Source organism: Sinocyclocheilus anshuiensis, unplaced genomic scaffold, assembly GCF_001515605.1.
Source record: "Sinocyclocheilus anshuiensis isolate Anshui unplaced genomic scaffold, SAMN03320099.WGS_v1.1 scaffold130, whole genome shotgun sequence".
NCBI lineage: Eukaryota > Metazoa > Chordata > Actinopteri > Cypriniformes > Cyprinidae > Sinocyclocheilus > Sinocyclocheilus anshuiensis.
This window is the reverse complement of record NW_015544207.1, coordinates 2,292,582-2,317,333: the sequence shown is the minus strand read 5'-3', so window position 1 is coordinate 2,317,333 and position 24,752 is coordinate 2,292,582. Positions and strand designations below refer to the sequence as shown.

Sequence of the window (24,752 nt, the reverse complement as noted above, 5' to 3'; positions counted from 1 at the left end):
TGATTTTAGCAAATGGCTGCAATATAACAAAGAGTGAAAAATTTAAGGGGGTCCGAATACTTTCCGTACCCACTGTATGCAGTATTATATGTAGAAGGTGTCTTCATTAGTATTTAAAGCCTTTAAGACTAAGACAGAGCATAGCATGACTTAACTATGACCAATGTAGAAGGCCGCAGTTATGTACAGTATAAGCCAAACTGTAAATTAAACCACTCTCATCAGCAGCCTAACTTACAGAGCAGCCCATTTGAACCACTCTGGGACACTCATTGTATTTCATGAGTCTAATTGTATGAGATTATGCCTGAATGAAGAGACACTCCATAGGGGGCCGCATGGGGGGTTCTCCATTTTCATCACAAAGCAATGGGCCACCTCCATGTGCTGATCCACTACACACACCCTCACAATCACACACAATCATTTTTCTATGGTGAAGATTAAAGTGAATTAAAACTAGGACTTTGACTAATGCCAGTCTGGATGTCATTACAGAGGGTTTTGGCATGGAGTCTTGCTGTGCTGACTGGTCAAGCTTCAGGATTAACACGCCCCAGGGGAAACATACAAGATGGTGTGAGTGATCAGGTTTTGGGAGGAATGTAAGGTGGCAGGGACAGGTACAGACTAATCCTACCAAACAGACATGGGTTTCTGCCTTAGACGGCATGGGCTGTCGAAAGTGTATTGCGTATGAAGTCGTTATAATTAGTGATGCACAGAAATATAAAAAAAATGTTTTTACTGAAAATGAAATATTTTTTTTCTTCGTTTAGCCTAAAAAGTAAATTGAATAATGCTGGCTGAGTGGGTAATTGATGCAGTTCAGTGTGTCTTGTTCACAGGAGATACACCAGTTGTAGTAACGTTTTTCGACCTCAAACTACCTCTTGATATTTCAGACGAACAAATTTTCCCAATTGCAACCAAAAACTTGATTTTTGCTCTTTGTGAATTGTGTCGACACTGACATGTTCTCCTGTTGTTATTTGTCAACATTGTGTGCAGAGACTTTAAACAGTCAAAACATGTCATATGATGTCCCACCAGAGACAGTAATATATTGGATCACTGTTACACCACGTCACTGTAATTCTGTTACACTGTGGAAGCTTCTGTCAAGAAAACAAATTCCTCGTATGTGTAAACATACCTGGCAATAAAGCTCATTCTGATTCTGATTCTGTTGAGAACCACTAACTGTTTTGCTTAGTAATTAATTCCCTCCAAAACCATTTTGACTAAAACTGATTATTTTTTTGTTTTGTTTTGTTTGCAGGGACTTCAAACAGTCAAAACATGTCATCAAGGAACTGTTTTGGTCAGTAAATAATTTCCTCCAAAACCATTTTGGCTAAAACTGATTATTTTTTTTATTTTTTTTTCCTGATAATTTTTTGTTTTTTGTTTTGTTTTGTTTGCAGAGACTTCAAACAGGCAAAACATGTCATCAAGGAACTGTTTTGGTCAGTAAATAATTCCCTCCAAAACCATTCTGGCTAAAACTGATTGTTTTGTTTTGTTTTCTTTTGTTTCATTTTCTTTTCTTTTCTTTTCTTTTCTTTTCTTTTCTTTTCTTTTCTTTTCTTTTCTTTTCTTTTCTTTTCTTTTCTTTTCTTTTCTTTTGCAGAGACTTCAAACAGTCAAAACATGCTATCGGAGAAGCACTAACTGTTTTGGTTAGTAATAAATGCCAAAACCATTTAGCAAAAACGGATTATTTATTTTTTATGTTTGTTTGCTTGCTTCTTGCCAAAATTTCAAGTCATCACTAATTCCGCTCTGGTTAGTTGACTTATACACAATTTCTAGGGTGGATGCAGGTGTATCCAGGTAACAGTGACATGTTGGATTTAACAAAGTTTGCAAATTTTGTGAACTTTTCAACAAAATCTTTTTAGTTGTTTTTACAAACTTTGTTAAAATTGCTGTTATTATTTGAGTAACTTGCATACCTGTAGTATCATTAGTTGAGGGTAATGTAATAATGAATGTGTGGTACCAGAATAAACCTCAATGTCGACCAGACTTGCATACATATGCGTTGGCAGCTCATTTCACCAGAGAGAAGCAGAGAGGGTGAAGGTTTTGGAAAACAACTTAGTGCCTCGGTGTGAAGGAACAGCACGGTGCCGCTAGTAGGGAGGGAGGTACAAAGGAGATTTGTTGTGTGTGTGTCTGTGTGTGTATTCATACTATTTCTACAGTGTATATATAGTATGGGAATTATCAATATGTATAGAATACCCAGTAAACCTAATACATTTGCTCAAATGTGCTGTATACACCCAGAGCAGATTGTACTGAAGACTTTATCCCACAGTGCAAAGCGCTCTACATTAAATTAGCAGTGTGACAAATGAACTGTATAAATGAAGCAATATCAACTAATGAGTCTCTTTTTTCATTATTTGATCAGTCAAAAGCTAAGGCATTTTTACAAAGACATTTTTATTTCCAAAGTTATGAGCAGGCTTGCTAAGTTAAACATAGTGAAGTCATTTGACAACAATGTAGCGTGCTAATGTATAAAATTAACAGTATATTTCATTCTGTTTCACATAATTTTAACATAAATTGTAGGCAGTATCTGATAATTATTACACTGGTATTTCATTCCATATGAGTCTGTGTGTGTGAAGCCAAACTGATGAACTGATAAACGGAGGGGAACCTCTTTATAAACTGCGCTATGTGGTTTTATGATCTGACACTTATAGCGGCACTGTTTTTTTTAGGGTGGGAGGCTGATTAGAAGTAATACAGCACTTTTACTGTCAGCAGTTTTAAAACAGTCCTCAACATGTCAGAGTTAAGACGTATAATGCATTTCCCCACAGTTTTACAGCTAGAATGTCAAATAAATCTGTATAAGCACATTTGCCTAAATAAAGAAAGCAATTAAACTGAAAGGAGACCTTTTATAAATACTAAAGTCCTGTTTAAGTGAGCTTGCTGGTACAGTAGCTCAAAGAGCTTTTGGCATCTTGGCAAGCTGGAAATGTAATGTTTAATTCATTCTAGTACTGCCTGAAATGCTGCCCACTTGCTGAATCGTCATATTCCACTGCTTCGTTGCTCTGCACTCTTACAGTGCGAGAGAAAGGCGTTTGTGTGTTGTTCCTGAACACTGAGATACTGTACGTGTGTGAGTGGAGACGTGGACCATGACTCGATAACATGCATCTATACATTAATGTTTTTCTTGGCTGTTCTCCACAAAGCGTTAAATATTAATGCACATGGGTGTGCTTGTTTCTGTATGGTCACATCTAAATGACTGCATTAACCAGCCGCTCATCCTCTCCTCTCTGCTCTTTCCTACAGATCCTGAGTCCCAGAGGAAACGCACCGTTCAGAATGTCCTCGACCTCCGGCAGAACCTGGAAGATACCATGTCCAGCTTACGGGGGTCGCAGCTCAGCCACAGGTACAGGAGCTCACTCCTCTAGTCCTGCTCTCCTTTAATAGGCCATGGATTCTACCATGTGGTTAGATTAAAATGTGGACTTATTCTGCAACATGCGTTTTGTTTGTTTATTATTTGTGCCGTGTGTTTGTTTTTGTTTTGTGATTTTTTTTGTTTGCTTTGCCTTGCTTTTTGTTTGGTTTTGTGTGTTGATTTGTGCTTTTGCTGTTGTTGTTTTGCTTTGCTTTTTGTTTGGTTTTGTTTTGTGCTTTTTTGCTTGTTTTGCAATTGTATTATTTCTGTGTCTGTTTGTTGTTTTTTGTTTTTGTTTTGCTATTCTATTTTGGTTTGTGTTTTGTAGTAGTAGTGTAAAGTTTTGTTCAGTTTTTTCCCCATTTATTTTCCTTTTTTTCATTTTGGCTAATTAATTTTGTGATTTAATTTATTATTATTATTATTATTGTTGTTATTTGTTTTTGTTTTTTTTGCTTTGCTTTTTGTTTGGTTTTGTGTTTTTGTTTTGTGCTTTTTTGTTGTTTTTCTATTTTATAAGTGTGTGTGTGTGTGTGTGTGTGTGTGTGTGTGTGTGTGCGTGTGCGTGTGTGTGTGACAAGCATGAGTTGCATTCCTGACCCTGACTTTAGCCGAAAGATGGAGAGGACTTCTGTCACTTCTGTCGTGTGTGTGTGTGTGTGTGTGTGTGTGTGTGTGTGTGTGTGTGTGTGTGTTTTTGTGTTTTTTTTTGTTTTGTTTGTTTTGTTTTGTTTTTTTTCTATTGTAAAGTTTTGTTCTGTGTTCTTTTTTTTTCATTTATTATTTTTGGTTATTTAATGCTAGTAAATCACACAAATTAGGTTTTAAAATTAAAATAATATCTCAAATTGGTAATGATATAATAAAATGTAGGGTTGCCAAAATTTTTAAACGTATATAGACATATTAGAGATTTGTAAATGTATCATATTAGTCATTATTGGATATATTGGCTGATTTATTGATATATCAGGGTATTTAATAGTACTCAATTCTCCTTTATTGGATTATTTATGTATTTATTTATATTTAGCTTATCTGTAATTTAATGCTCATTTGAGGTATCTCAAATGAAGAAAACACTTACCAGAACTTAAAATGAATATCCATTTCTCATAACTGTACTGTTATAATGTTGTGATTTAAATGAAAGATATTTTTGCTTTTAAATGATTTAGAATAAATTCAATTAAAATAGTATAATGATGTATTTTTAATATTATAATATTAATAGTATAATAATAATAATAATAATTCTTATTATTATTATTATTGTTATTATTATTACTATTATTGTTATTATTATTATTATTATTATTATGTATTTTAAAGTTTAATATCAATGTATTCCTAAAAAAAAAAGAAAAGTGTAAAATGTCCGCCTGTAATGTCATATTCAAATGTCATTCAGAGGAATATTACATATCTGCAAGTGTATGCAGTCTAAACATCACCGAAGGACTAGAGCAGCAGATGTTTCTCTGTCCTTCTCACATCAGCACCTCCCTCTGTTGTTTCCTGCTGTCCAAGGTTTACAAACACACATACAAACCCTACAGCAAAAGGATGGATTAGCCTCTCATCACAAAGCCACAACCACAAACCCCTGCTAGACCTCACACAGTATGTTGTGTTAGTGTATTGGAAACCAGAGCTACTGGCAATGTTTTTGCTTGAGTGTTGTTTAAAGAAGCAATAAGCTCTCCTTCAACCAGAGGAAGTCGCTCGAGGAAGCTGTTAATGGTGCATTATAAACCAACAGGCCTGGAGAGAGTCCATCCCTGCAAGCTAAACACTAAATCTGTTGTGTAACAGCTGTCAGAGCCATGGCTTACTGGTGGATGCTGGTGCTCTGACGCATTGAGCCGTGGTGCTCATACAGGCAATGTGAGTTCAAATCCAGCTCTCCTGACAGACTTGAACAGATGAACTACAAGAGATTCATCAGCGTAGTGTATCTTAGCACTCTATCTTTCACTTATCCTGAGTGTGTCTGAGGGATTTTAGTACTGCCTCCTAGTATAAAATTACTCTGCCTCAGCAGCTTTAAAGTCATTCTATTAAAACCTTAATCTAATTGGCCTGATTTAATGCATCTTCTGCACATAAACACTAATGCCCCTGTCGAGAGAAAGTCTGTAATGTGCTGAGCCCAAATTATATAATAGACATACTGTATGCCAGTGTTTTGTGTGGCCTTACAGTCCTTTATGATGCATAACAATGGCTACTTTCTTGATTTGTGATATGTTCTCTTCCTCTGATTGAAGTGTTCTCAGAAGGGCCCGTTGAAGGATAAAAGGAACGATAATCACTGTCATTTAGCCATCATTATCATTATTCAGCACAAAAGTCAGGCAAACAGAAGCGCCTGGCATTTTATCGAAGGATAATTCACATTCACGTCAATGCTCTGAAAGCCACTGTCGTCTTTTCTGGGGATGTTTTCCTCAGCCTTTTGCTATTTGTAGAAAACTTCTACAGAAAATTGTGATAACCACAAATGTGCAGTGCATTGTGGGTATTCGAGCGATTTGAGTTCAAAACGAGTGAGATGCTGTGATATGCTGTCAGTTGTAAATTGTTCAGTTCTTTTAAATTGGAGCAAACTTTATTCAAAGGCTTTTTATACTTTGAAAGTTGAGCTCAAGGTCAGCAGAAAATAATCTCCATCCATCCGCTGGGCTTAAAAGTATTAAAACCAAACCTGGACACCTGGAAACTAAATAAGAGCATTAAAATCATTGCAGGCCAGTCACAACTCAGGAGGATATGAGTTTATCCAGATGAGGGCTTTAGTTCGGACGGGGATGGGTGGGTGTTGAATCAGCAGAAGGTCAGCCGGTTCCTCCAGCTGCCTAAAGCGTGACCTACTATTTTAAAATCAGAGAAAGGCACCCGAGGGGTCACCGTGTGCACGACTGACTTCCTGTAGAAAGCTTGAGCGGCGTGTAGAGCAGGCATGAAGGAAATTAAACATCCTCAGACATGTTTTACCTTCAAATCCCCACGGGTGATGTATCACTTACCAGAGACTACATAGACATACATCCACAAGATGTGTGAGACTGAGATGAGTTTTGTGATGTGTTGATGAAATGGGTGTGTGTGTGTGATAAGCCGACAGTTATATCCAGTATGACGAATGAGTTCGCCTGCACCCTCTGAAACATCTCTGTGCAGTTAAAGAGGTTTTTTCACGTTAATTCCAGGCTGAAAACCTGACTAGACAGAGTCCAAAATTAAGTTTTTGCCACATCTGCCAATGGTTGGTGAAATGAAAAAATGAGTCACATAAGATTCTTGTAATACTTTTTGCATGTCACTTGCATCTTCAGCAAGTTTTATAAAATTCAGATTTTTTTTTCTAGTGAGAAAATGTAATTCCAACATTACTTGAAAACAGCGTTAGGAATGCATGTCTTAAAATGATGGTTCACCCAAAAATGAAAATTCTGTCATTAATTACCGACCCTCATGTCGTTCCGAACCCGTAAGACCTTCGTTTATCTTAGGAACAATAATTAAGATATTTTTTTATTAAATCTGAGAGCTTTCTGATGCTCCATAGACAGCAACGCAACTGAGATGTTCAAGACCCAGAAAGGTAGTAAGGACATCATTAAAATAGTCTGTAACTTTATGAAGCTACGAGAATACTTTTTGTATGCAAAGAAAGGTATTCTCGTAGCTTCATGACATTACGGTTGAACCACTGATGTCACATGGACTATTTTAATGATGTCCTTACTACCTTTCTGGGTCTTGAACGTGTCAGTATAGCATTGTCTATGCAGGGTCAGAAAGCTCTCGGATTTCATCAAAAATATCTTAATTTGTGTTCTGAAGATGAACGAAGGCCTTACGGGTTTGGAACGACATGAGGGTCAGTAATTAATGACAGAATTTTCATTTTTGGATTAACTAACCCTTTAACATATTACAATTGTGAACTCACTTACTCAGTTTTGCTTGTCTTTTTCGAAACTTTTAAAGGTGAACGTTTACAATTCTTCGATACATTTTCGCTTGTGAAATCTAGTAATTTCAAGAGGAATCAGCTGTATATCCACAAATATATTGACCAATATTTGGCCAGTTTTAAAAAATTGGCAGCAGCCGATATGTTTTTTTTTTTTTTTTTGCAGTTATAGTGTCAGAAATGGGACATTTATTTTGAATGCACTGAGAAAGCTTTTATTCTCAGACTATGTTAGTTTGCTAATTTTAACATTACAACATTTTCTAATTACAACATTACAACTGTTCAGCGAGTTTCCGCAGGTGAAATCCAATCATTTTAATAGGAATCCATGCGAATCCAGGCGAAAGATTTTCACACAGATTTCGCAATGGGTTCAACTTGGTTACATGGATCACATGTTTTGACAAACAAAAGCTGCTTGGTCTGATAGTTCAATTCAATTCAAGTTTATTTGTATAGCGCTTTTCACGGTACAAATCATTGCAAAGCAGCTTTACAGAAAAGTTTAAGTTTCTACATTATATTTAGGAGTAGGTTATTAGTGGTGACTATGACAGAAATGTACAGTAAGAATCATCTGTGAACACTATTAACTGCAATGATTATGTGTTGCGATTAAACGTTGCGATTACGTAAAATTTGGTGGTTTTATATGTTGTTCCAGGGTTAGCAAAAATAAAAGCATTCAAAATATGAAAAAAAAAAAAAAACTATAATAGTATTTCAATGATACTAAAATAACACTGCTCTAACAACATGCTTTCGATTTAACCACCTTCTCTTTCTCTTGTCTTCCAGCTGTATTGAGAACAGCATGTGCTACGACAGCGATGAGACTAACGCCCGCAGCATCTCTAGCCTGTCCAACCGTTCCTCTCCTCTCTCCTGGCGCCAAGGCCAGTCCAGCCCTCGGCTGCAGGCTGGTGACGCCCCCTCCTCCGGGGTCACCGCCCACTCGCTGCCCATCCGAGCAACAACGCAGATCAGCCACCTGCAGCGCATCCAGCTCATCGAGGGCCTGGACGCCGCGGACGATGACCTGGCCGACCTCAAGTCTGGTAACTTCAGCGACGGCAACCTGACGGGCAAGAGCCAACCAGAAGATGAAGACGACGATGATGATGACGTCGATGATGATGACCTAGCCAATGGGTAAGTGTATATTACTTTTTTTGCTGTTTGCTGATATATATGAAATGCTTAATAGATTGTATTTTAATGTACATTAACTATTGAATATATTATATAAATTATAAACTACCATTCAAAAGTTTTAATTAAGAAATTAAAAATTAATAATTTTGTTATTAAGAAATTAATACTTTTATTCAGCAAGGATGCTTTAAATTGATCAAAAGTGACAATAAAGACATGTATAATGTTTCCCCCCCAAATAAATGCCATTCTTTTGAACTTTCTGTTCATCAAATGATCCTGAAAAAAATTAATGTTTTCCACAAAAAATAAATATGAAGCAGCACAACTTTTTCATCATCAATGATAATAATAAATGTTTCTTGAGCAGCATACTGATTTCTGAAGGACCATGGGACACTGAAGACTGGAGTAATGATGCTGAAAATTCAGTTTTGATCACAGGAATAAATTACAATTTAAAAAAATATTTTAAGTAGAAAACAGTTATTTTAAATTGTAACAATATTTCACAATATTACAGTTTTTTACTGAATGTCTGATCAAATAAATGAAGCCTCTGTGAGCATAAGTGACTTCTTTCAATTAAAATAAATACAATACAACCCTAAACATTTGGAGGTAGTTTATATTTTATATAATTTAATATTTTATTTTAAAAATATAACATTTATAATAATTTAATATTAATGCAGACCTCATTGTATTAATAGTGTAAGCTGCACAATTGTAAAGATGATAGATGTTTTACACATGGAAGTCTTTTGAGCAATGATTAACTGCTTTTAATCGCCAAAGAGTGGCATTGTGAAAGATTTCATTGGCTGATTTATTGTCAGTCTGAGGCGCCCCAAAGAACAATCATGTCACAATCAGCTGAGGGTCTCAGTTTGGAGCCATATGTGCCATCTTCAGGATCTGGCCTCATCAGATCTGGCTATGTCCCCCGAGGGGCCCCTCGCAGAGCCGGCTCTCATTTTCAGTGTCACAACACCTGATGTTGCTGAACGCAGCCTTCCTTCTGCTAGCTGCAGCTGTGCGCAGAGGACAGCTCATTGTTGCAGATGCAGTGTTAAATGCGTGTGCATGTGTGTGTGTTTATGTGAACACAAAACTAGGAAATTACAGAGGAAATTAGATGTGTTTGTTTAAGCTGTCAGCGGAGCTTTGGTGTTGGCCTCTCTTAACCTGCGCTGTTGGTTTAGTCTGATGGGGAATCGCTGTCAACAGCCACCGAGTCACTGCGAAGTGAGAAAGTTCACAATCTGAAAGCACTTCACCTTGTGTTTGTTTGACATCACGTCAGATCGAATAAGTGGATCACAGTTACAATCTAACATAAAAATGAATGTTTTGCTTGGATGACAATAGCAAGCCTTCATGTGTTTTCCAGCAGTAATGCATTGTGATGCAGCTAAGCACACACATAAAAAAATGGTGTGGAAACAATTTTCAACCAGAAATTGCTAGTAAATTCCACAAATAATTATAAATAAACAGCAAGTAATATTTAAATTTAAAGGTGGGGTAAGCGATTTCTGGTAACCAATGTTGATATTTCAAATCACCAAAACAAACACGCCCCTACCCCAAAAGGGTCTCGCCCCTATTTTGATAGCTCCGCCCTACACATACGTAAGCAACCCAGGCAACGATTAGTTCTGTGAAACAAAGCAAACCAATGTTACACCGTGTCTACACCAGACGCGAATGGCGCGGCGCGACAAAATACTATAGAACTCATTATAATCAGTGATGCTGTCTACACCATAGATATATATACATATCTATGGTCTACACTGGATACGGCGCGGCGCGGCACGACACGGCAAATCCCCGACAGAAAACTGCTGCTGCGTTCTATTCATGACGTATTGACACAAATTTCAAATGATTTTCAACGGTCGCTTTGTCCAGTGTACTAGACAGACTTTAGCTGTTGCGGCGCGGTGTAGACACGGTGTTACTCACCTATCGAGAGGAAACAAAGCAACCTCGGCATCCGATCGCAGGCCTTCCGCTCCTTGAGTTCTCTCCAGTGCTGGAAAGCTGATCCGATATTTACACGGGTCCTACTTCTTGCCTTATCGTAAGCCTTCTTTTGTTCCGCAGACGTTTTCCTCTTTTGTTTTTTTATCCGCCATCTCTATCTTTCTGTCGCTCGGCTCAGCTAATGTGAGCACTGAATGCTCTCTCCTTCACAGCATGAGTAGACACGCCCCTTACTGCTGATTGGCTTGTTTTTTTTGCTAGTTTGCTGAAACTTTGCTGAAGTTTGTTTTGCTAGTCGGCCCGAATCAGTTTTCTAAAGCATTTTTGAAAAATCGCTTACCCCACCTTTAATTACCATGAACTAAGAATGAAAAAGTTCAAGTTCAATTTATTTATATAGCGTGCATAAAAACAGCCACACGACTGACCAAAGTGCTGTACAGAGGTTCAAAAAATAATAAAATAAAAAAATAGAAATCAGCACAACTAAACACAATTAAGACAGCGTCTAGCCCCAATGATATAAATAACTAAATATGATAATAAAACAAGGGGATCAAAGGATAGACACTTATGGCACTTTTCCACTGCATGGTACGGCACGGTGAGAGCTTGATGGGGCGACACGGAATGAGAAAGTTTTTCAGGAGTTGCGGCAGTATAGGCGGCGCAACTAACGACATGTGAATAATCCCGCCCATTCTAAAGTGGTACTAAACTGCAGTGGAAACGCAAACCGAGCCGAACCGAGCCGAACCGAGCCGTGCCGTACCGTACTGAGCCGAGTCGTACCACGCAGTGGAAAAGCGCCATTAGAGGACAAAATACTAGGCAAAGACCATAATAGAAGATTATTAATAAGCCAGGGAAAAAAGACAGACTTAAAGTGGTCAGAGAAGGGGATAATCTAATCTCTAAAGGCAGGTTATTCCACAACCGCGGCCCGGCCGCTGAAAAAGCTCAATCCACTCTGCTTTTGAGTCTGAAGTGTGTGAACAATACTTCAGCAGCATTTTTAATTTCAGCATTTACTAATGCATTATTAGTAATCACAAGTTGTGTTTGTTAGCATTAGTTAAAGCACTGTGAACTAACAGGAATAAACATTGAACGACTGTATTTTTATTAACTAACATTAACAAATATTAATAAATAGTGTAATAAATGTATTGTTTATTGTTCGTTCATGTTAGTTAATACATTAACTAATGTTAACAAATGACACCTTATTGTAAAGTGTTACCTATTTTCTTGTAAAACGTACTCCAATAAACGTTGCTTCATTTGTAAGTTTCAGACATTATTTTTTTACAGTGCATATTTGATAACTACTAAGGATTTTTAGATATTTCCTAGCACAATACCAACGATAAGGACACCAAACATTGTTGATTTTCTGATTAATCTATATTTTACTGATCTTAAAATCCCAAGCTGTTTTCCCAAGTATGTACTATTTTCAGTAGTAGCATGAAAATGTATTACTACAGCACCTTCAATATTGCAGATTTCAATTTGCAGTCTGTATTAAATGTCATACATTTTTGCTGATATCATATAGAAATATATAAAATGGTTAATATATCATATTTGAATGTAAATTAACTATTGATATTTTTATTATTATTTATACACTACCTTTCAAATGTGTGGGGTCGGATTTAAAAAAAAAAAAAAAAGAAAGAAATACTTTTATTCATCAGGAACACACTAAACTGATCAAAATTGACAGCAGAGATATTTATATTGTTACAAAATGTTAACATTAAATCAATTCTGTTTTAGAACTTTCTATTCATCATAGAATTTTTTAAAAAGTCTTGTCGTTTCCAGAAAAAATATGAAGCAGCACAACTGTTTTTTTACCATTGATAATAATAAGAAATGTTTCATGAGCTGCAAATCAGCATATTAGAGTGAATTCTGAAGGATCATGTGACACTGAAGACTGCCTTATAATCTTATGTTTTGAATGGGATACAATAAAAAGAAGGCTTACTATGAAATTATGGTAAAACATATGTCACAAACAAATGATGAACAAATGAATCCAAAACAAACAGCATGACTACTTTTATCTGATTCCCAAAACAAATGATCTATGAGCCGATTTCCATGATAAACAGTTCAATAGATAACATTTGATGATTTGAATTAGTCTGCAACACCGTCCTGTATAATTCACAACATTAGCAAAGACGTTTATATAGGAACGCAAAATGGACATTAAAACAGGAATACAGTATACCCAGATGAATCAGAATCAAATCAAGATTTCAAAAGTGAAATCTGTATTTATACCGGACTCTACCAAGCTAACAACAAAATATCTGTTTTCCAGGGCTGCGGCTGGTTAAGACAGAAACTCAGTTTTACAGGAAGAGATTGTGTCCTACTTGGTTCGGAAATGTTGTTACAATCAATACTGTGAAGAAAATCTCTTGTTTCTTGTCCTTGCCAAATTTGAAATAAGATTTTTTCTCCTGTATAAGGTTTATGTTGTCATTGCAGTATTTCTGTGCATGTTTCCTCAGACCTGATCTGCTCTAGAGGTGTATTCGTCTGTCTGGCTTGACTCGTTTGGGATGAGCAGCTGATTTGTATTTGTTAGCTCGCCGCTGTCCCTCTGCGAGGCATGCTGAGGACTGTCTGGAGTTGCCAAGGTGACTGAGCACAGACAGGTCATGGAATGTTATCAGCTCATTAGAGCGCATGCAGGACGCTGAACAACATCCTCATGTGTGCCAGCATTTGACCCCACATGATTAATGCACAATTATATTTCAAAGGTACTTACTTCCGTTTGGTTAAGAATTTAAGTTAGTTATTAGACGTGCAAATACAACAAACTGCCTGTTTCAGCCTACTTTGGGTTATGTAAATGCTATGCAGCTTCTTAGAATAAAACACTCATATGAATATACACAGTGCAGCACATGTAGAGATGTAAATGTGGCACATTTCTGTAAGCTGTGTAGGAGCTTGGTTATCTAAACCCCTTCATATATATAAACAGTTTTATATCAAAACTTCCAAGGCAATACCCAGTGGTCTCACAGAATCAGCATCCTTTGCTTTGTCATAGAGTTGTTTTTTATATGCAGTTAGAGTCACATGTCTGTAACAAACAGAGACTTCAATTCATGAACCTTTCTCTGGTTTATTATTAGATCCTAAAATTTACATCCATTGGGTCAAGTTATGCACAAAACAGCAGTTTGATTATACTATTTGCAATGTAATGAGATGCTCCAAAATATGCAGGGGGTAGATGGCCATCTAACACTGACCTCTAAGTCACAGTGTGAGTGGAATGATTTTTTTTTTTTTTTCAAATGTCATAGAGAAAGCGCTATAAAAAGTTCAAGAAGCTCTGTGTTCCAGAACATAGTGAGCTCCCTACCTAGACAGCATTTTAAGGGACAAACTTCCTGTTCCAACAGGTAGGTAATGTAATTATGTTGCCTTCTAATATGCAAACTTTTGTCCCAAAACTAAGGGATGTCCTTGTGGGTGTCCTTCAAGAAGAAGGTAGTTCCAGAATGCATTAGTTAAAAACCTGGTGGTGGACAAGTTACGAGAAATGTTGATTCTAAATATAAATAATTATATTTTATTCTATTCTAAAAACGTCCTGCTTGAAAATAGTGAAATTTAATTTAAAATGGTGGGTTTTAGCCAGTTTTTTTTTAAAGGAGAAGGCAATCCCTGAATGGATAAAATCTTGGTGGCAGCTGCAGAGATGCAATGGCTTTACCAATTGACCCTTGGCAAAAACAAAGTATCAGCTCTCAAATTTGGTCAGTTTTTAAGATATTCAAACAATAAAAACCGTTTTGTGGCTCTTTATTGTGTCATGACAGATCGCTGTAGCACCTCAGTTCAAGCGGCACGTGAACCAATCATCTCTTCCTCTTTACTAGTTTATGAAATAAACATGAATGAACATCAGAAGGTATTTTATTTAAACTACGGAAAGACGTCAGTACACACCATTTTTCAATTTCAAGTCCACCGACATTAATCTACTGTACTCTCCTGTCTGTTTTGTTTGTCGGACAAAAATGACAGATTAGGCATTATGATTGCTCAGATCGCCTGTCTATCAAACTCCCTGCGAAGGATCAATTAGTGATTGGCTCTTTTATTTAGAAGGTGGGACTATTCTGCCATTTTGCACATTGGAGTTTCTCACATTCATAATTAATATGAGTGCACTATATCTAATATCTTCAGTTTAATGTTAGCATGTTGCTAAGCTAACAATGTTAGACTCTATATCAGGGGTGCCCAAACTCGGTCCTGGAGGGCCGATGTCCTGCAGAGTTTAAACCCAACCCCAACAGGACATCAGCCCTCCAGGACCGAGTTTGGGCACCCCTGCTCTATATCATTGCTTAAAAACACTTAACTCATACAAATATTGGGTAAAATCCACCATTTTAAATGATATTTCACTATTTTCAGGACTTTTTTTGAACAGAACTATATAATTATTTTAGGCTATAGAGTATAAATATATATGTAGTTCTTTTTTCTTTTTTTTGAGACACGCACTTATAGGTTTGTGCATTGGCTGGTCTAGCCTGAAAAATAAGCTTTATTAACTCTATTTGAGTATAAGAAACACAATTTATGAGACAGTTGTCAGATTTCATTGACTTTGGAGAATTTAATGTTCCCCATTCAAAGAGATTTGAGTTGTAATTGCATGAATACAATTTGTTTTAAAGATGGCCGAAAAGGGCACTAGTTGTGTGGTGGACAGAGTTGCAGCCTATATAGTATGCTGTGAAGTTTGCTTTCAGCTTGCAGTTTACCAGGTTTTGGAGCAGAGCTGAGAGGTGTCACAGAGAGATTTGTGACCCTTATATGATGTTGTTTATATTGGGTTCCTGTTACATGGTGCTCAATAGCCTCATAGCGGCCTGGATCGACAGCCACGTCCCTCATACTCTGGACAGGGGTCATAACTCTACCACCCATAAAGCCCTATACAGGCTCCAGTATATGTGTGCATGACAAAGGACTGCACACATAAGCGCTCCTCTCAAAGACCCGGGAGTTCATGCAAAACTAACCCCAGTACTTTGACGTTTGGGGAACATTAAGATGCCAAATTCTGTTTTGCAGTGAGGGAATTTCTGCCTGCTCGCCTCATTTCCATTCATATGTCAGAAATACTCCACAAAACATGCTGTTCGGGCAGATAATAACAAATACCGCTGCCGCCCATGATTTAGGCATGTGTGAAGTGTCGAGGTGGGACGTGTTTCAGATTCAGCAGGGGGTCCCTCATATGTGGCCATGCTCACTGAAGCAGGCCAGGGAATTCTGGCGCCACCGTGTGCAGCTCTCGCCTGTTGCTATAGCAACACCGACCCACAAAACCATCGTCAGAGCTGCATGTTGGTTTTGAACTAGACAAAGACAGCTCGTAGGAGAGAGCGTGTGGGAGTGTGTGTGTATTTAGGTCAGTGGTTTTAAGTGGGAACAGCCATTGTTGTGACAAACATATCAAGGGCCCTCGTTTCAATTAGCTTGAATTTCGAATAAATGATGTGACACGCACACTGTTCGCTATTTAATGAATAGATCAAAACAACATCTTGGTAATTCACATGCAGTGGTTTTTCAATTACTTCCATCTGAATTAGATTGAACAATGTAAAACATAAGAAGTTAGTCAGGAATGTTTTTCTGCCCTTTCAGAAATAAACTGTTCAGTAATGGAATCAGATGATAATGCAGATGATAATAATGATGATGAAGCAAAAGAGTATTAAATGCTTTAAAATATAAACAATTACAAATTGTTCAGACTGTCAGTCCAAATCCGATTTGTGTGCATATCCGATTTTGATCTAAGACTGTATTGAAACTGTTCAGATCCGATTTGTGTGTCCCATAGCACTTAGGAGTGGGCGATATGACCAACATTTTATATCACGATATGAGTAATGAGTACATTATTTTTGCTTTAAATAAGGGTCTTTATAATATCAAAATGTTTGATACCATAGACATTTAATAATTCTTGTCACCAGTGTCAATATCACAAAAAAATAATACTAGCCTAAATTGAAAAAAAAAAAACTACTTAAGCTCACTGTAGACAAGTGAACAGTCAGCGATTAAATAAGAATAAGTAACTAATTACAAGCAATAGGACAAAAAACTACAGTAGAACAAATAAATAAAGTGTTACATACATTGTATAAAGTAATCAAATGAATAAAAACACTGCATATTCTTCACTGTGTAAATTAAATATATATTTCCTAATATTAAAGTTACAAAAGTGATTTAGTCAAGAGCAGTGAGAGATTTTCTCTCTTTAAGAGCTGCCCGGATCCAATATACTGTTACACGTGTGTTTTCTTTCCCAGCTGCTTGCTTTGACTTGCAAAGATGGACATTTTGACACTTACAAGTGTGTGTATTTAACAGTTTGCATATAGCGAAATTAGTTCTCTTTCGCTGCTTATTGCGTTTCAGCGGCTTAATCGCAAAATGCTAACACTGCATATTCTTCACTGTGTAAATTAAATATATATTTCCTAATATTAAAGTTACAAAAGTGATTTAGTCAAGAGCAGTGAGAGATTTTCTCTCTTTAAGAGCTGCCCGGATCCAATATACTGTTACACGTGTTTTCTTTCCCAGCTGCTTGCTTTGACTTGCAAAGATGGGCATTTTGACACTTACAAGTGTGTGTATTTAACAGTTTGCATATAGTGAAATGAGTTTTCTTTCGCTGCTTATTGCGTTTCAGCGGCTTAATCGCAAAATGCTAAAAAACGTGCAAACAATAAGTGTCATGACTATGTAGCACAGCAACGTCATGTGGTCGTGTAACTGCGATAGATAAGATAGTCGAAAATCTCTACTGGTTGGCAAAATTCTTCCAATTAATCTTGTCTACCAGTATATCACCCACCCCTAATAGCATTCTTTGGTTTTACGCTATATCTGCATTGGATTCTATGGCAATGTTATTGTGTTATGCCTACACTAAAAACAACAGCAAAACAGTTTGCAATACAGATGTTGTTTTACATCGTGACAACGTTGCCATGACCGTCACGCTGGATTATATTACATTTTATGACGCAGCGGCAGAAATGTAGGAAGCTGGAATGTGCGGTTTTATTCCATGCTGCCGTCTCGGCTGGTTTTAAAACTCAAAGTAGTGTGTAGACCAGCAGTATATTGTCATTCTTCACTTGCACTTTGCATCAGCACAATCTTGTTTCTTGTTTCTACGAAAACATCTGACGTGTTTGCGTTTTACGTGGTGTGAGAAATAGGCCTGTCACAATAACAACTTTTTGTTGTGTGATATATTGCCCCAGAAATAATTGCGATAAGCGATATTATTGTCATTTTAAAGACCATTTTATGCCACTGAATATATAGTCATAATGTAACAGCATAATAATGCAAGAAGGCCTACACACTTCAAATGACAACAAACTTTTAATTTTTAAGAATATTTAGCCTAGATCATAGAAATTAAGTATCAAAATATTAGATACCTTAAAAAACGGAATAAATAGTAAATAAACATTATCTAACAAAAACAAGTAACAAGTACAAAAAAAAAAGAAAAATGCACAAAGAACTTGTATGGAGATTTTTCCATCTACAGATTTTTCCCTGACCTTCTTTTCTCTGTAAATGAAGGGTGCACACTATTGCTGAAAAACACAATCCCTACTTAGCAGTCAGATGTCTGTATGCACAAAGGCACAGATCCCTAAACAAGGCCATATCTGCAGATTCAACTTTTTTTGTAGAAGCATTTTTTAAATTTGAACTAGCACCTCATGACTACACCACGTTATGTACGAGAAGCTGCAAAAGACACAGGCGCAAGTGGACTGTACAAAACACGGTGACATTAATTTTTTAAGTAAATATAATGGGAAATATATTGTGTCACCAAAAATGATTGAGGTCATGTACATATATTGCGCGATAAGTCGATATATTGATTATTGCGACAGGCCTGAGAAATTGACACAGACAAAAAAGCTATGCAAAATCCTATTTGAGAGTGATTTCCAGAAATGCACTTTTAATAGGATTTCAAACCACATATAAATGTAGCTTGAAACAGTTTTTATATGATTTTTTTTTTTTTTTTTTTTGCTCTTCACACCTGCTTAATATTACAATTGGAAATTAACAAAAATCGGATTTGGGCTGACAGTCTGAAAAAGGCTCAAATTTGTGCCTCATTACGGTTCATTTTTGCATTTTGATGACAACCCAAACACATAGCAGTGAGATAGCTTTAGCTTTAGCTGGCTCGTCTCTGTGGTTAGCATGACAAAGCTTCCTGCCCAGCAGGAAATCAATCTATTCTGGACTAAGCTTCCCCTCAGGGCAGAAACACAACATCTATCCTGCGGAACGGAGTTTTACATTTAAATGGACGTTCTTTTTATATTTAATATTTGGGTCATGATCCAAGGATCCAAGGTCCAGGATCAAGTAACTGATTCCCACAGGAGGAGGAAACTGTTTAAGAGCTTCATTAGCCATGAGTCCACCCCCTCACAACCTTATGCTAACTACCTGCACAATGTCAATAATGCTAAATGATTTATGACGTGCCACATGCTGATCAAAATGCCCCGGAGCTCTGAGCATGTGCAGCGGCCCGCCTTCAGCTAGATCACATTCACTGAAGCAGTCACATTTTTTTCTTTCTGGTCAATAACATAAAGGAAATCACGTTGATTGTAACCTCAGGTGAGGATAGAGCCAGGTGAAGCTGAACAGGGCTTGGGTGGAAACTTGTCAGCTTGCAGAAAAATCTCTGCTATGAGGGAGGTAAAAATATCCCACGATCCCCACAGCACGCTCATCCATCATGTCTGAAGTTTTAGGGCGTAATTGAGAGATTTGGTTGCTGTAAGGATGACTAATGCATTCTAGGATGAGACACAGAATGGCTCTCTCTGTTTCTCTTTGCCTTTTTCCTTCTCTCTCTCAGACGGATCGACAGTCACCCCTCGGGTTCATCATGTATATTTTACGTCATATATAATACATACCACATCACTCCACTTCATTCCCTCTCTGTTGTTTTTGTCTCTGTACTGTCCTAATGCAAGTCTATGAGGATGAACAGCAGGGTTGGGTAAATCTAGGAATTTCAGGAATTGGTTTCGTATCAGTTTTAGAGTTGGAATTTGAATTGAATTAGTCACACTTGAGTTGGAATGACAGGAAGTGGAATTGACTGAATTGCAGTTAAGAGGAATTCAACACAGTCGTATAATCGATCTGTGATAAAACGTAAATAATTGCATCATTAATTGTAACTAAATTTGCTCCCTGGTAGGTTGAATAAACTGCTTAGACATGTTTCACTAAACAAGTTAATAGAATTATTCTCACAGCCATCACAACTGATTAAACAAATACTGACATAATATTTGACAATATATAAATTATAGCATTCTGATAAATTGTTCCACAGTGGTCCATACAATGAAAATTAGTTCAATATAAATATAAATTCAGTAATAATATAATATATAAATAAAAAAATATATATATTTTATATAATTTTATATAATGTTGGATTATTATATTATATTATATTATAGTTAGATCATATAGATTTATTATATTAACTATATTATATTAGAAATATTACATATAAATATTAATATAATCTAAATCTACTCGGTTCTGATTCAGTTATTAAAAGCAACATTTTAAATTAAATTTAAAAGGCATTGTCATTTAAATTGTGAGTAATGCAAAAAAATGTTTTATCGTAACTGTCATGACTTAAAAAATGTGGGTATATGTGTGTAATATTCTTCTCTTTAACTGTGAAATCTGCATAATGACAGCGGATATGGTTATTAAATGAAATTAATAATTATGAGGTCATTACATGCAGCTGATTATATCAAACATGGCTTTTGAAATATAGCTGTCATGTCATGATGAAAAATGTTCTGATCGGTTTATTTGCATTAATTGTGCATATTAGAAAAATAAATTATTATAAAATACTAATTAGTTTTGGACTATTACATACACTTAGATTACAGATGTTGTTCCAAACAGATGTGATGTATTAAAGCAAATGATAAAATCCCTAGTTAGGACAAACTAGCTGCCAGTTGCTTGTTTTCTGTTTCTGTGGCGTTGTGCTGTGCTGTGTAGCCCCGCCCACAGTGAAATATGATTGGTCCAAACTCTAGAGCCACATAAGTAAACATTTAAACTGCCATTTTCACTTTTAGTTTAAGGACTCGTCACTGGAAACTTGTCTCATTCAGGTTGTATAGTATATTTATATCTTCATCATTATATACCAGATATCACATGGTCAAACTCAAACTGTATTCAGCCAACCACATTTTTCTGGCATATTAGTTGTCAAGACATAATCCTAAATTTCCTGTTTCCCTTCTCCTGCACCTGAAGGGTCATGTAGTCACCGGATAGGCTTTTACCTCCATACACACAAACAGACAGCCAGCCATACCTCATACAGGACGTCCTGTGCAGCAGGTAGAAACCCAAGATCCCAGTGGGGTCAAAAGGTCACAGTGCAGAGGGTCTGTAGTAACCTGAAGCAGTTAGGGGGTCTCTGATCCGTCAGGAGACCAACAGTGAAGAGAAGGCTGTAAAAAGGAAAAGATACGGCTGAGAAGGAGAGTAAATATGCGTCAGAGACCCCCCAGCTAACTTACCCCTCTGAATCATCATTCAAACTCTATGTGCTGCTTTGAAACACCATCTACTCCAGCAGCACAGAGACTGAAGCCCCTTTCCGCTGTGACTGGCGTTAAACACTAGTGTCAAATAAATCATCTTGACACTCAGCATGACCGCTTGAGTCACAGAAGTACTGGAATTAACCATTAGTCAACGCTAGACATTAGTCTAAACTAGTCCTCTCATTCATTCAGCTTAACTTATATTCTCAAGGTTTGTCCATGCCTGTTGGCTTAGTGTATTTTAGTATCATCGAGATATTTTTATAGTTAGTAATTTTGATGTTTTTGACATTTTTATTACTATTAGGAGAGTAAATATGCGTCAGAGACCCCCCAGCTAACTTACCCCTCTGAATCATCATTCAAACTCTATGTGCTGCTTTGAAACACCATCTACTCCAGCAGCACAGAGACTGAAGCCCCTTTCCGCTGTGACTGGCGTTAAACACTAGTGTCAAATAAATCATCTTGACACTCAGCATGACCGCTTGAGTCACAGAAGTACTGGAATTAACCATTAGTCAACGCTAGACATTAGTCTAAACTAGTCCTCTCATTCATTCAGCTTAACTTATATTCTCAAGGTTTGTCCATGCCTGTTAGCTTAGTGTATTTTAGTATCATCGAGATATTTTTATAGTTAAGTTTTAAATTCGTTTTTTTAGTAATTTTGATGTTTTTGACATTTTTATTACTATTTTGAAGTCTATAGTTTTATTCAAATTTAGCTTTAGGTAATAGTTCAAGTTAAACAAAATGAAAATGAGAAAAAAAGTTTTTAATATATATACATTTCATTTCAGTTAAAGTTTATTTTATAGTAAAAACTTTATTAGTCCTTCTTTAAGGTTATGTATGTGCTAGTATTCTCCTAAATGTTGACACAATTAACTTTTAGTATTTAAAATGGTTCTCTTAAAAAAAGAAACAAAATGATTCATTTGCACTCAGATGTAAATCTAGACACCATCTACACTCGATATGAATCTTGCCATCACTTCACTGGGGCTGTCTACACCACACCGTTTTTAACTAAAAATGAAAAAACTTCTTATGTGTTTTGGCCGTTGATTTACACGACTGTGGCGTTATGGGAGCCTAATAACAACGTTTTGAAAACTGCGAGTTTTTGAAAATGATATCGTTATCATCTTCATGTCAACTACAAAAATGTGAATTTATAGATGTGTGTGCAAGCTTGTACTGTTTCTTTACAAAGTTGGCCTGGCATGAATAATACAGCGTTTTTAGCTGTTGTTGCAGATCCGTGTGAACGGGGATCGTTTTGACAATGTTGTCGTTTGTGAAATGTAAAAAGGAAAACCTAGTACATCTTTATGTAAACACACGCTTAATTTCAAATAAAAATCTTCCGTCCATGAAGCGCGCTGAATTCAATCTCAGTGTTTTTGTTATTGCCCAGATACTCGGTCATTACAACATATCCTTTCTGTGCGTGACATGCTTCTCAATTAGCCTGTCCACCCTGAAGGCCAAAATGTCACATATTACAGAATCATATCCAATCAGAACATGTGTAATGTTTGGCATTGTAATCAGATTTTCACTTTTTAAAACGGTTTTATATATTCTTTGGGAAACGTAAATCATCATCATCATCATCATTCCTAACAGCAATCACCACAATAATAATACCAACATTAACAGGGAGAAAAAAAGAAAGACACAGATGAATAATAACACCTAAAGTGGCACATCAGTGAAGTCTAGCAGCAGCTTACTTGAAAGAGCATGTCTAAATAAAGATCTTTCCGTTTTTGGAGACAAAAAGTAGTGCAAGACGTGTTGTAGAGCAAAAAAAAGTAACAGACAACGAGACCACGAGATATGCTCAATTCAACATAATCTCATGAGAAAACATGTATTAATGTCCATCCTTAAATGAAAATGTAAACATGCAAATTAGATTAAAAAATCATATGTACAAAACTGAAATAATATATAAACATTACATGAAAAACCTGTTGTTGCTTTGGCAACTAACTGAAATAAAATTAGTTTGTAGAAGTACTAAAATGACCAAACCTGGGGGAAAAAAAAAACGAAATAGAAATTAAAAAATAGATAATAATATTAATAAATAGAAAAAAAATGTTAACTGAGAATATAAAAATTAATAAATACATTTTATTAGTTTTTTTTTCCAGCAAGACAAATAATTCAGTCTAGTGTTGTATAAGGCAACTCTTCAAGTTCATTTGTATTTAAGATGGAACTGTATTACTGTAAATCAGTCCAAACCAATGTTAACTTGTGACTGAATTAAAAACAATGAACTTGCGTGAACTTGAATGTGTTGAAAGAGGCGTGACATGAGTCACAGCTGGGAAAGATGGAGGCAGACATCAGCAGATGGATAAGGGGAGAATTACTGCATGCAGGCGTTGTACTTCATGCAGGGGGGGAAGTCGTGGCCTAATGGTTAGAGAGTCGGACTCGTAACCCAAAGGTTGCGGGTTCGAGTCTCGTACCGGCAGGGATTGTAGGTGGGGGGAGTGACTGTACAGCGCTCTCTCCCACCTTCAATACCACGACTGAGGTGTCCTTGAGCAAGGCACCGAACCCCCAACTGCTCCCCGGGCGCCGCAGCATAAATGGCTGCCCACTGCTCCGGGTGTGTGTTCACGGTGTGTGTGTGTTCACTGCTGTGTGTGTGTGTGCACTTAGGATGGGTTAAATGCAGAGCACTAATTCCTAGTATGGGTCACCATACTTGGCCACATGTCACGTCACGTCACTTGTGTTTGATCACAAGCTGAACTCCACAGAATCCAGGAATCATTCACTGCTGGTTACACATCATATGTGTGTTTGTGTCTTCTGCGTGGCTGCTCTTATTCCTGCATTTCAGGGACAACATTAGCGTGCGAGTTCCTGCGTCTGGTTTAGGTCCAGACATGTCAGCGGTGATGCTGCTGTTGTGTAGGCTGTTCTTCCATGTGAAGAATATCAGCGTTAGCTCTAGCTTGAAGCCAAACAAGGATATTCATAATACTGTTGGCTGTGAGTGTTGTTTGTGGGTGTCATACATCCTACCCTCCTTTTCTCAGAGTAGAAGAAGAGAAGCTCCCCATGCTGCAGTCCTGTAGTGCTGTGGAAATAGATAAAGAAGCCTGTCATTGTGGTTAATAATGAGGTCAGAGCCCAGTCAAAGGCTTTATAAAGGTCAGGCTTCCATAACTTGCCTCTTACTCCCTCTACAGGACAACATCTGTGAAGGCAGTTGCCACATTGTCCCTCAGAGATGTATGTTTATAATAATAATAATAATAATAATATCTCTCTCTCTCTCTCTTTCGGCTTATTACCTTTATTGGAGGTCAATACTATATATACTATAATAATAATATACTATAAAATTAATACTATATATATAATAACATAATTAATAATAATTATA

The 24,752-nt window shown here is 36.8% G+C and overlaps 1 protein-coding gene across 1 annotated transcript in view; it reads left to right on the top strand.

Annotated features, from left to right (window-relative positions):
- The window catches only part of LOC107696940 (neuron navigator 1-like), a 127,341-nt gene that overhangs the window by 37,903 nt on the left and 64,686 nt on the right, over positions 1 to 24,752 (top strand). The window contains exons 5-8 of the mRNA XM_016497511.1: positions 1,283 to 1,324; positions 1,428 to 1,469; positions 3,331 to 3,433; positions 8,229 to 8,582. Of these exons, the coding sequence (XP_016352997.1) occupies positions 1,283 to 1,324; positions 1,428 to 1,469; positions 3,331 to 3,433; positions 8,229 to 8,582 (541 nt within the window). The remainder of the gene's footprint in view (positions 1 to 1,282; positions 1,325 to 1,427; positions 1,470 to 3,330; positions 3,434 to 8,228; positions 8,583 to 24,752) is intronic.